This window comes from Agrilus planipennis, unplaced genomic scaffold (assembly GCF_000699045.2).
Source record: "Agrilus planipennis isolate EAB-ADULT unplaced genomic scaffold, Apla_2.0 scaffold16, whole genome shotgun sequence".
Taxonomy (NCBI): Eukaryota; Metazoa; Arthropoda; class Insecta; order Coleoptera; family Buprestidae; genus Agrilus; species Agrilus planipennis.
In genome coordinates this window covers 1,927,623-1,940,648 of record NW_020438946.1, presented here as the reverse complement: position 1 = coordinate 1,940,648, position 13,026 = coordinate 1,927,623, and the positions used below count along the sequence as shown (strand labels likewise).

Here is a 13,026-nt window from a genome sequence, read left to right as displayed (position 1 = left end):
TAATAAAATTCATATAATAATAATAAAAAATAATCCTGATCCTTTAAACAGATCCGGTATGAATCTTTTGGCTGGATCGGGAATGAATCTGTTGAATCGGTCCAGCATGGATCTTAGAAACAGATCCGACATGGATTTTTAAAATGAATCCTATGTTGATCATATACGGCGTGACGATTTTCCATCATACCCGGATCAGAAAGCCTGATTTATTTCTGATCAATTTTCAGGCAATTCTGATCCGCATCGAATCCAATCCACTAACTAATTTCCAGTCGGGTACCGACAATGATTACGATATTTTCCCTGATTTCAAGGACAGAAGCGCAATATTCCTTCCCCGAGATATAGAAAAATTATTTTTTTTTATATGGTCGTCGATGATCTTTTGACACATATTTAGGACATCAACGCGAGTGATGTTGCGGTAAAACCTTTCACAAAACTTTGTGTACACATTTTCAGGGGTACAGAAAAGGACGCTGAGTACCTTTTATCCAGAATAGTATCTACACTATTCCTAAGGGATAGAAAAAATTAGTTTTATGTGGTAGATGACGATATTTGATAGATATTTAAGACATCAACGCGAATGAAGTCGAGGGTAAAATCTGTCATGAAATTTTGTACAGAAAAAAGAATGATATTCCCGATAAATAGAAAAATTAGTTTTATGAGGTCGTCGATGATTACTGACCAGTATTTATATTAATAAAAGCTTAAAAACTGACCGAAATTAGCGATCGATTTTTGATTTTTTTAAATAAAAAATAAATATTTTTGTCAACACTGATATTATTACCATCCTCCGCGTGAATTCCACGCTATTATACTGCTAATTCGAATTACCGAAAAGTTCATATTGTAAGAATTGGAATTATCCAGATTTACTGTATAATACATATCATATACGTACCATCTGCGACAATTTTTAAAAAATACCAATTACTCTCACCAAAATGTTTATAAACTTTCCTATAAGTTTAATGTACTCTAAGTCAACATTATTAATGTTCTCACAAATAAATAATTAACTACGGGACGTACACGTATGTACGTATTACACGGACATTCATATAATAACTAACGATAAGTAATATTGCATAAGTATCGTAAAACGATCTATTCATAAACGCTTATTTATAACGTTCAATACCATAAATAATTAACCGTGAAATTTGTCAATAACCTATATTCGCATTTCGAATGATTGTAGGTACGTATCCAGTAAATTTACAATATCAACCGTTCAAAATTAAAAATGACACGGAAAACTGAGTACTACTTTTATTCTTTTTGTTCGTTGGTTAAAAACATATCAAATCGAGACTGTTTCTAAATACGTACCCGCTGCAGTAGAGGGAAAATAAGGAAGAAAATTTCAATCGTTTGCAAAATCAATGAAACCTTTTTCATTTCATTCCACATTAAATAAACGCTAGTGGACGAACATACAGGGATTGTCCGGAAAGTAATAGGACTGATTTTCTTCCGCCGCGACTGTACTTCGGAGCGTGCGCGCACCGACTGGATTCACTAGAGGGCATTCCTAGCTAACGAACGAGCGGCTGGTGAGTTGTCTACGAGCACCTGGAGAGTCAGAACAGGCTTTTTCGCGCGACGTGTTTCTGTGAGTGGTGCAAGCCGAAAATACAGCGTTCGTTTCGCGATTAAATTCTGTGTGAAACTCGGTAAATCTGCGACGTTTGATATGATCAAGCAGGCTTACCCAGATGTTGCTTTAGCAAGAAGTGGTGTGTTTCGGTGACACCAGGCCTTTTCAGAGGGCCGGGATGAGGTCGCCGATGAAGACCGTGCTGGAAGGCCTTCGACTTCGACAAACACCGAAGGAAGGAGCCTATTTTGAAAGTTTTTAAAGAATTGTAACGATTGGCTCAATAAATTTTTTTAAATCGACTCAGTCCTATTACTTTCTGGACAAACCCTGTAGGGATATCCTACTACAGTAAAAGTTCTTCATTCGCGGGATATACGTTCCATAAAAATTCCGCGAATACAGAAACCGTGGATATGGAATGGTAATTACTATGGAATCATAGGGAATACTTTCTAAGGTTCCAAAATAAAACCAATATGTTCAGAATAAAATGAATTTATTGAGAAATTCGCAATTAAAATTAATCGTTATAATCACCTTTAGACAGGGGTTTAAAAACTTGTTTTGAATTTTGAATTAGTTAACTCGGATACATCTTTTATAAAAGCTGTCTCGGTACGTACCAACAGTACATAGTCAAAAGATGCCGATACATTGGGGGGATTCAGTAGTACACGCGCCGTAAATTAAAAACATGCTTATCGGTTCTAGATATCATAAGTTTAATCTTTGGAACAGAGGTTTGAAATTTTGTAGTAAGATAGATAAAGCTCTTTTCTAAAGCCTGTCGAAGGCCATTTTTTAATTTCTATTGAAAATACGTGTCCTACAAGAAGCACGTGTAAAAACTTTTAATGACCATATTATTGAAAACCAAAAACGTACCGAGTTAGTGTGAATCTTTGTCTGTTACCATACAAAAAATCAGATATTTACCTAGCAGCGTTAAATCACAATGTTTAGAATAATAACCCATGTTTTTGGAAAAATTTACACTAGGCACGAGCGGTCTATTGCGGTCAATCCCCTTAATAAATGACACCGAATCCTTTTCTGTCTACCGATTGCATCCGCGAACAATGAAATTTTTAGTCGCGAATACAGGAACTGGGTTGCAATTTTTTCACCAGCGAATAAAGAAAACGCAAATGAGGAAACCGTGAATAAAGAACTTTTACTGTACATGCAATTATGAATGGGTAGCATCATCTTTAGAAAAATGCGATGTGGTACTCTATAGGAAAATTCGTACAAATACCTTCTGTCATTTTTTCTTATAAAAATAGAATTCTCGCTCGTAGACATAAAAAGAAGAAATGACAACAAATTAACTAAACAATTCATTGAAATCGTTCAAAGTTAGTACCGTTGTCAATAGTGCATAATTTGCAAGTATGCCAATAAGGGAAACCATTCGCAACTTAATTTGACCTGACTATGTTGACATTTGCACATGCCGGACACGTTAAAACATTGGTGACTCTTAATTAAAAATTAAATCAAATTCCAATTAAACGACAAAATCGTGTATACGGATAGCTAAGACACAAATCCAATCTTTAATTAGACGCCTTAATAGTGTGCTAATTACTGTTAACCGAGGAGATATGTATGCATATAGCTAGAATTTGCTTTACAAATAGAGTTACGGGTAAAATTTCACTTGATTTCTTTTACACATTTAATACACATAAAAAATGTACTCTGATGCTTCTAAATTAGATAATACCATTAGTTATGCACTAATTATTAACAGGGTTGCGGCAATCTAACATTTCTTCCAGTTGGCTGATTATGCAAAAAAGGTGTTTTATTCGCTGCACACATCGATACGGCATGCGATTGTTTTTTTTATTAAATTAAACCATTCCATTGTGAAAACTACCAAGTGCGATTATAAATCGATACAAACAGTTTAAAGAACACTATTTACAGCGGAGACAATTATATAATTAAAACGAATGACTTATTATACACGATACTCATACCGTTTAAGGTGCAAACAAAAAGTTCTGTTATGAGTGTAGATTAATTTTATATAACAATAAAAAAATGCAATAAGTTTGGCGAACAATTTTAATAAGTGACGTAAAGATAATAGATATACGGGTTGCGAAAGAGTTAATCTTAAGGGAATCTCGACACCAAGATTCGCATTTTCGCATACGATATATGTAGGACCTAATATATTTACAAAGTAAAGTAATCTTCGCAGTATGCTGCAAGATGAAATGGAGCGATGCAGCATGTACTAAAACACGTAAGGAATTGTCACTCGCTTAGCTAAGCCACGAGCTCCCTCCCAATAAATAATTTTTACCGATTATTCCTCGATAGTACATATGTCCAAATTGTTATTTTATTTTTTTGGGCTGTATACAGTTTCACGATGGTTATTTTAGCGCCAAATTCGAAAATTTGTGATTGACCGTTCTTGAGATATCAGACAAAAAAGATTTTTTTTTTCTGGTGATTATTCCTACGTAGCATGTCCGATTTTAAATTTTTTTTTACAAACTTGCTCCTGAAGAAACCGAAAGTCCTAAATAGAGACCTTTGCTCACATTCTGCTCACTTCGCCCCAATAAAATTAATTGAGAAAACTTTCCTTAATCTTTTTTCAACACTATACTACCTAGTTAAAATTTTAAATTTTATGTGGACTACTAGTTTTTACTTCTAAAACATGTTTCGATATGAGCAAAAAAATTGTAACTCAATTATTTGGAGACAGAAAAGATGATATCATTATGTTAATATCCTAATAAATCGTTATCAATTTAATTGCATTGAATTACACTCGACATTGTTTTGAAATCAACACCCTTATCACCACATATTTAAATTTATTTTATATGTGATACTGTGATAGCAATATTCACAAAAATTAATAAAAACTGCCGAGTTTTATAACGTATTGCATATTATAATTTGAAATGATTGTTTTAACTATGCATGTAAGGAGGTTTGCTCAATTTTATTTTTTATTTTACTATCTTGAACGCCGTAGTTTCTTCCATAAAATTTGGATAGTCGGCCTCCATACGGACCTTATATTCATGTAAGAACGACGTTCATTTCTCACTTAAGAACTACAAAATTTTTCTTGGTAATACCTATTTTTTTTAACCTTGTATCTATTGATTTAAATCATGACATTAATCAGATGATTTAAATTCGTTCCAAGCCTGGTTTATAGTTATTTTCCATTTATTTCAGGGTTTAGTCAGTAAATGTAAAAGCAGATTTTAATAACTTGCATCTGCACATTTCAAAAAACAAGTACAAATTTTTGCCTTCCATTTGACAGTCATCCAAGTTCATAATTGTAGATTATTTACTGATAGTTTTTTTTTGCCATAATCAAAATCAAATTGCACGATTGGCTAAAGGGATTGAGTAATATGTATTTTTATACATACAAGGAAAAATGTATTATATCGGATTTACATAAGTAAAAGATGTATCTAATCAGATAAAGCAATTCTAGTTATCTGAACCGATCAATTTCATTATTTAGTCTGCTTGGTTGGTTAAGAATTTCTTTCTAAATCTCCTGAACTATCTACCTATTTTATTAAAAATTGTTCATAATTAACTCACCTCGGACAGGGCCCTCTTTTCCGTTTTATCCTTGCTGCCATACTGTAAGAGTCGAATGGCATTCTTCGCACCTTCGACAACAGCTGCCTCGATTCTCAGTCTATGTCTTAGTTCTTCGATTCTTTCTTCCAGAGATTGCTCAAGTTCGCTGGTTGTTGTCACTTCACCATTTAACGACAGGTCGTGGTTTGAACCGTGCTGGTGATGTCTGCTATTCAAATTATTCCTCATCTGTAACAAAGTAGAAAAATACCTTTTAAGAAGTTAATCAATCACCATGATCGACGATCGACAGTATCGATTACTAGAAACTCAAACATCCAACAGTTTTCACCAATAGGTACAAACAGTTTCGAAACGAAACGCATACACATAAAATATCGAGACATTTCGATTTAAGTTTATAATTGCAATTTTACACGTTTAGTCTTAAATTTCTACACACATCAAGTCGTAAACCTTAAATAAAATGCAAGAATTATGACAAAATGTAGCTCCTATAACAACTAGAGACGAAATACCGGAAGGAATCGTTGATTTTCGATATCTAATATAGGAATTCGAATAAGGCAGGATAAAAAAACAGTATTAGACATAAAACAAAGTGTAGTATATCGTTGTTAGTGCGCACGTTGTACGAGTGAGTGTGTACTTAAACCCATCCTAGCTATTCTAGTCGTGTTATGTCCTCTACAGATAGACAATATACTATTAATCAATTAATTAGTAATATTTTATTTCACAACCCAATAATAAGAAATCCCAATATATTACACAAAGAATACCATAGAATCGAATTGCTTTTAACAGAAAGAACTCACTTCTGTTGTACTAGCAAACGGTTAATTTGAAAATTCGAAGAGTTGTTAAAATATAAATATGAAGCATTGCTCTGCACGTGTATTTAAACGAGTATATATATATATTACAGTTACTAACACTAACAAAACACTTAAACTACCTCTTATTTACATAAATCACACGGTATTTATAGGCTCGTCACTGTATTTGTAGCACTTGGTATATACTAAATGCGACTGTCATCAGAAGGTCTGTATACAGTGGAATTCGTTTGTTACGACTCGCCCTATATTGACCAACCGTTTAATATGAACTAATTGCAGTGTTAAGTTCGGTTTTCATATTAAATTCTCTATAGGAAAGTTTGAATATACTGACTCTGTTTAAAATGACATATCGTTTATTATGACCGATTCTCAAGAAATAATATCCGGCTATAGTGACCCAAATGGTTAATAATAACATTTTCGTTTCATTTTTCTGACCCTTCTTATGTATATTGGTATTACAATTCATCGTTCTTTTTCTTTTTCTGTTAATAAATACATACAATTTGTAGTTTTTCGCTCTATTAAACTAAATAACTAACCAAAATAAAAAATTGTTTATTTCCAAAGACCATGCTTTGTATGACGCCCGCTTAGTATGACGTGTTTGTCATTTCCCTTCGATGTTATTATAAGCGGATTCTAATGTATATTATCATCGAATTTTCCCGAACGGCCTTCAATTTTTTCCGAGACTTCCTATTGTTAAATATGTGTCACTCACGGTATAATTTATTACCCTTTGCAACTTTAGTTTAAGACCTCAAGAGCATTCAGAAATCAATGTATTGATATCACATACATGCTCGTATGTAACAATATTTTTTACTAATATTTATTAATTAAATCATCACAACTTCATTATCATTAAAACTAAACTCCATGTTATATACGTAACTTTGTCGAGTTTAGCCCTTAACATTGTTGAAATATTTGTAATGTTTTACTAACGATTAATTATTAATTACGATCTTTCATAAAACCTTAATTAATGATAAGAAGAATCGATTACTTTTGAAAATTCTCTAGATAGCTAAACGTAGTCTAACTGACTCAAATAAATAAAATATATCTTTTTGATAATTTATTAGTTATAAACAGATATCAAAAACGACTAATTAAAAAATATAAAAATCGATTAATTGACTTCTCATTACTACTCTTAACGTAGGCCTGGTTACGATTTAGAACCATAACTGTTGAGGAACCCTAATAAAACCTAGCCTAAAGTACTAACTAAAGATGTTTGACTAATAATAGCAAAGTAAAAGGTATTCTGTCACCTGGTTTGACGTAAACTACATTCATAATTGAAATATGTAAATGATAAAAATCGTTATCATTTTATAAAATATCCCATATGACATAACACTTACAATGTTGACTATTACAATCAATTTACTTTTTCCAATACGTGTTACTAAAATATGTGTATTCAGTGATTCAACTGATAATGTATGCGTAATCTAATAACAATTAATAGATGATATCATAAGCAAATATTTAGGTTACATTTGATTATTTTTCGATTAGTGCATCATACTTATTTGAAAACGTACCTCTATGAATTTATTAAAAAAAAAACTAGTTTTGAATAACAGTACCAAAGCCATAGCCCTTCAGCAATTGTGCGTGTTGTACGGTATTTTTTAAAAGGAAATAAGCAATAGAAATGTTCATTCTTTTCATATGTTTGGAAAATACCATTGAATTTGCGAAATATTTATAGAATGTTTCAAGCCTGATTGAAAGGGCCCACTATAATCTCACTCGAAGTAGCGCTTGTCGGGTAGTCAAGATGGAGAAATGACCCCATATTGAAAAGAAAAATTCCAACTCCCTGGTTAGTAGACTATATCGTCAACGATTAATTAGCGACTAATTATATCACCGGTTCTAACTGTTTAGGATTTTACTAACCGATTTTACAATTTTTCATTGGTAGTTTCCACGGTTAATTTTCGGATTTCACGGCTAATTATCGATGGTTTATATTTTTCCTGCTGATTTTGTCATGCCAACTTCAAGGGGGTCAACCGACAAGTCTACTTCAAGCCCTCTTAACGCTATGTTTCTAACTAGCCCTTCATGTTTGAGATGACGTCCATTCGACGATTTCTAGTCTTTCCTATCTACGGTATGTTTAACATCTTTATATAACACCAAGCTTTTAATTTTTTCTTTTTCGCGGCCCTCACCGACCATTTTTCACACCCATACAGAGCCGTGCTGTAAATATGCTGTATACCCTGTATCTTTGCGACAACTCGTACAGAATTACAACAAACGGTAACAGACGTAATAAAAAGTTACCGCTACACTAGAAGAAACGTGTAACAAGTACGAACACGAATTTTCTTTATTAGATGTGAACTTGTATCTATTATACCGGTTGCAAAAGACATAAATAAACATACAGAACTTGAAACGGTACACTATGCGAATTGACGCTTACTACATTCGTTCATCTGTGTGCCTCTTCAAACAACACCACAACACGCAACAGCCAGTCGACATGCCTTTTACTACTGTTGATGACAGTGACATATTACAATTCAATGCCAAGATCAGAATTTTCGCATACTGTATACGATTAGTCGTTGTCCACTAGAAACTAGATGACAAGTGAACTAGCAAAGCAAATGTGCTAGGGAAATATCTATAGGGTTGTTCGGAAAGTCATTTCGTTTTTTCCCGACAGAGGATTTAATTGTATTCTTTTGCACCCAACTTCACATTTAAGCCGTATAATTTTTATATGCTTTGAGAGCTCATATAGCAAGGCTTGTGTGTGAAAAATTCCAATTAATTCTACGCAGTAGTTTTTCGTTGGTGCCCTTTTAAATATGGAGAGCGATAAACAGCATTTTCGACATAGCTTACTGTTTTACTACAGAAAGGGTAAAAATGCTGTTCAAGCCAGAAAGAAATTGACTGATGTGTATGGAGAAGGTGTGTTGACAGTACGCCAGTGCCTGAACTGGTTCGCTAAATTTCGATCCGGCAATTTTGATGTCGAAGATGCACCACGTTCGGGAAGGCCGGTTGAAGCTGATAAAGACGCGATAAAGGCATTAGTAGATGTGAACCGGCGAATAACAACACGTGAGATCGGATTGAGGTTAAATTTATCAAATTCAACAGTTTATGACCACTTGAAAGGCCTGGGATTATCCTCGAAGCTCGATGTATGGGTTCCCCATGTTCTCACAGAGAGAAATCTGTGTCGCTGCATTGACGTCTGCGATTCGCTTCTCAAACGTCACGAAAATGATCCGTTTTTGAAGCGCATCATCACTGGGGACGAAAAATGGGTTGTATACAACAACGTCAAATGCAAGAGGTCATGGAGCAAGAAAGATGAACCGGCTCAAACCATTTCCAAAGCCGATATTCACCAAAAAATGGTGATGCTGTCTGTTTGGTGGGATTTTAAAGGAATCGTTTTTTTTTGAGCTTTTACCGGATAACACGATTAATTCGGAAGTCTACTGTCATCAGCTGGACAAACTGAATGATGCACTTCATCAGCAAAGACAACGCGAAACCTCACACAAGTTTGGTCACTCGCCAAAAGCTTTTACAGCTTGAATGGGATACAATGCTACACCCACCATATTCTCCAGACCTGGCACCATCGGATTATTATTTGTTCCGGTCACTCCAAAATTTTTTAGACGGTAAAACCTTCACCTCAAATGAGGAGGTCAAAAACCTCCTCGATCAGTTTTTTGCCATAAAGACTAAAAATTTTATGAGCGTGGAATTATGCTACTACCAGAAAGATGGCAAAAGGTATTGGACCAGAACGGTCAATATATAATTTAATAAAGTATTTGTTAATTATACGAAAACTGTCTTTCATTTCCACAAAAAAAAAATGAAATGACTTTCCAAACAACCCGATAGTAACTAGAAACGTTAATAATAATAAAAATAAACTACACATATAAATATGGATCAAAAAATACACACACACATACAACACCTACATACATGTAATAACGAAGCATGTTCTTCGATAGTCCACGGATCCACGGTCACGGTAGAGATATTCCAGACCAAGATTGATGAATTGGTAACAGATAACAGTATGCATTCATTTGAAGAGTATCGATAGAAAACAAGCGCAAGCAAGCGTCAGTATTTTCGTGCCTCTACGTGGGCTTCGAGACATTGTTTCAAATTCAAGTTCATTAATTCTGTCGATTCGGTAATTAATATTCATCAAGTGGGTTCTAAATGAACTAGAAAATCATTATCAAAAAGTATAAAATTAACTGTCTGTTACTATAACGCTTGTTCTAATTTTAAATGATCGGCAACTAATCATTCATTATTATGGTTTCGGCAAATACGGCATAACTGAACGAAAATTTTTGAAGGATTCTAGGTTTTGGAAATGGAATAATGGAAAAAGGTTTTTCAGAATTCAATCCACTTTTCATTCACATTTTCTTCTTTTATAGCAAAGCCAACTAATGAATGAAATCATACGGCGCGCAAGACCTACACGACAAAAGGAACTTACGAGAAGTTTCCGGAAATAATCACGAATATTTCGTATGATCGCACAAATGAGTCACCAGCAAAATGTAACAGAATATCCTTCCGTTCAGTTCTTAATTCACCATTGGTGTAGTGAGATTCTGTGTTAAATAAATTACTTATATGTACGATAGTTATTTAAATAAATAGATCTACAGGAAAATAATCCATTTTCATCATAACACATGCCACCTCATAACAGCCTGCTACAATTTTATTTTATGTTACTGTATCTAGGGAGATGGCGAATCTTTTACAATTTTTATCTAAATTTACACTATAAATAAAATAAAAATCTTACCTTCAGAATCCTCATTCTGAGATACTCGATCTTGACCTTTGAGTCTTGGAGCATTTGTTGAGCTTCGGCAAGAAGTTTTTTGTCGCGAGAATGCGGCCCCCCTGTTATACTCCTTATCATATTTTCTGCACCCTCTTTCACCTTTAACTCTATGTTCAATTGTTTCTCTAAGTTTTCGATGCGTGGATCAAGAGAGACACCATCTCGATTCCTCTGATGGGTCGATAATGGTGACGGAACAAGGGTATCTGGTAAGAAAATGATTTTGTAAAACCAAAAATACAATTACATATTTGAATGTTACTGCACTAAAACTCCGCTATTAATAATACAAAAAAAACGGAAGCAGACATATTTGCTTGTGTATATAAAATGTTAATGTCAAGATGTTAAATATACTTAAAAATGTAGGGATGAGTTACAGAGATAGAAGAGTGATAATTAGTTTGTATAAAGAGCAACAGGCAGTTATAGAGCTGGGACTGCAGAGAAAGAGCGAATATAAAGATAGGAAACGAAAAATTAGAAGAAGTGGCTGATTTTAGGTATCTAGGAAGTCAGATAAGTCAGGACGGAAGGAGTAGTAGGGATATAAAGCAGAGGATAGCGCAGGGTCGAGTCGCCTTCAAGAAAAAGAAGTCACTTCTATACTGGAGAATGGTTAATTTAGAAATTCGAAACTCTATGGAAGTCAAAAAGAAAAAGGCGAGATAGGTTGGTAGATAGGACACCTACTCAGGCATAAAGGGCTTGTCAGAGACATGTAAGAGGCAGAAACAGGAGTTAAGAGAAGTAAAGGTAAGACTTAGATTAAATTACGGTTCGCAAACAGTTAAGGATGTGGGTTGTTCTAGTTTTAGGGAAATGAGAAGATTATCTCAGGATAGGAAAGAGTGGAGGTGCGTGTCCAACCAGTCTTAGGAGTGACGACCTTATGATGATGAGTGTTCCATTCCTTACATGAAAATTAGTAAAGTAATTCTTAAAGAAAGCTAAGGTAGTGCACCCACACAAAAATTAAAATAAGGGTAGGCTGTAGTTTAGTGCTGTAAACCTTCTTTGTAAATCCTTTTTTCCGTTTTCATAAATGAACAAATAAATTATAGATTCCACAAATATCTAATATGCAACAACATTTTTATATTTCAGTACGATATTTTTTTCCGGGGTTATTTTTTAATAAAAAAAGTTTTAATTCTTAATCGCACATCGTCTTAACTTAAAATACATTTACTTGAAATTTCTCTTTAAAAATAAATTATAAGCAAAAGTTTTTGAGAAGTTCGTTATTTTCTAATATCAACAAAAACTTGTTATTGCGGTCGCTGAAATAAAAATTTTTGGAGCTCATATCTGTTCGAATATTTTTCTGTTAATTTACGTAAAAAAGTTTATTGACCTAAATACAATGCCGTTGCTTTGCAATTCAACAGAACCTACGTCGTCTACAGACTTAAATAACTTACAAACTAATTTAATTTAAAGTTGTCGAACGGTAATTAAATTAGGGATACATTTAAGCCAGGCGAATGAAATAATGTTTACGTAATTTGAATAGCAAGTAGGATGATTTAAAGAACACGGTAATTAAGAAACTTATTAAAGTAGAAATAACCATGTCAGATGTCACATATAATGCTGTAATAAAGGGTTGAATAATAGGGGCTCATTTAACCAAATAAAATGAACATATAGGAGGTGATCGCAAATCATGTGTATTTGTTCATAAATCCGGTAGAAAATACCACAAACGGCGCGGAAAACGCCATCTGTAGTACGATGCTACATTTTAGGATTACGTACGCTCCAACAAGGTCCATTTAAATATATGGATATTTACTTGCTGAAACGAATTCCGGCGTGGCTAACCTCAACGTGATAAGCACGTTACCATAATCGAATTAAATAATTCGAAGTGGTCTGTATTCTGTCGAAACTGCCAGACGCGGATCGCGATTTCGATCTTTTTAAATCTCATCAGCTCCGACAGAACACAGACCAACTTTTACCTGCTGTCTTAACAGCGCGTTTTAGAAAATACCACAAATGGCGCGGAAAACGCCATCTGTAGTACGATGCTACATTTTAGGATTACGTATGCTCCAACA

General features: G+C 34.0%; 1 protein-coding gene across 3 annotated transcripts in view; it reads right to left on the bottom strand.

Annotated features, from left to right (window-relative positions):
* The window catches only part of LOC108744655 (serine/threonine-protein kinase N), a 73,509-nt gene that overhangs the window by 17,071 nt on the left and 43,412 nt on the right, over positions 1-13,026 (bottom strand). For all 3 annotated transcript variants that reach the window (XM_018480521.2, XM_025974689.1, XM_025974688.1), the window contains exons 3-4: positions 10,919-11,166; positions 5,222-5,452 (exon numbers count right to left, since the gene is read on the bottom strand). In XM_018480521.2, the coding sequence (XP_018336023.1) occupies positions 5,222-5,452; positions 10,919-11,166 (479 nt within the window). The remainder of the gene's footprint in view (positions 1-5,221; positions 5,453-10,918; positions 11,167-13,026) is intronic.